The 452-nt window shown below is 48.5% G+C and overlaps 1 protein-coding gene across 1 annotated transcript in view; it reads right to left on the bottom strand.

The window, feature by feature from the left end:
- The window catches only part of EMH_0032090 (Tyrosine kinase-like (TKL) protein, putative), a gene marked incomplete at both ends in the record, with an annotated part of 3,964 nt that overhangs the window by 3,011 nt on the left and 501 nt on the right, over positions 1–452 (bottom strand). Inside the window, one exon of the mRNA XM_013494599.1 lies at positions 109–238. Within this exon, the coding sequence (XP_013350053.1) occupies positions 109–238 (130 nt within the window). The remainder of the gene's footprint in view (positions 1–108; positions 239–452) is intronic.

Here is a 452-nt window from a genome sequence, read left to right on the forward strand (position 1 = left end):
TAAAGTATTACACTTTCTCTGTCTCCTTATATCCTTTGTCTTCCCTTGCTGCTGCTGCTGCTGCTGCTGCTGCTGCTGCTGCTGCTGTTTCTGCTGCAGCAACAGCACCTCCTCTCCCTCTCTTTCTCTCTGCTCACTCCTCCTCCCCTCCCTCTCCCCCACCCCCTCCCGCTGCTGCTGCTGCTGCTGCTGCTGCTGCTGCTGCTGTTTGACGGGTATAATAAAGCGATTACTATCACTGTGTACATACACCGCACAAACATCATTGAGCTGTCTCAGCCCAAATTCTGTTTTATATTGATGGTAACAGATATAATAACCTAAAACTATATCGTTTACAAATTCACACTCACACAGCAATCTGTCTCCGTTGTATACTGTGCCCCAACCGTGGCGACGAGTCCCCTTTGTCTCCCCGTAGTAATAGTAAGAAGAACAAGAACAAGGTTGTG

The sequence above is a fragment of the Eimeria mitis genome, genomic scaffold, assembly GCF_000499745.2.
Source record: "Eimeria mitis Houghton genomic scaffold, Emh_scaff1215, whole genome shotgun sequence".
Taxonomy (NCBI): Eukaryota; Apicomplexa; class Conoidasida; order Eucoccidiorida; family Eimeriidae; genus Eimeria; species Eimeria mitis.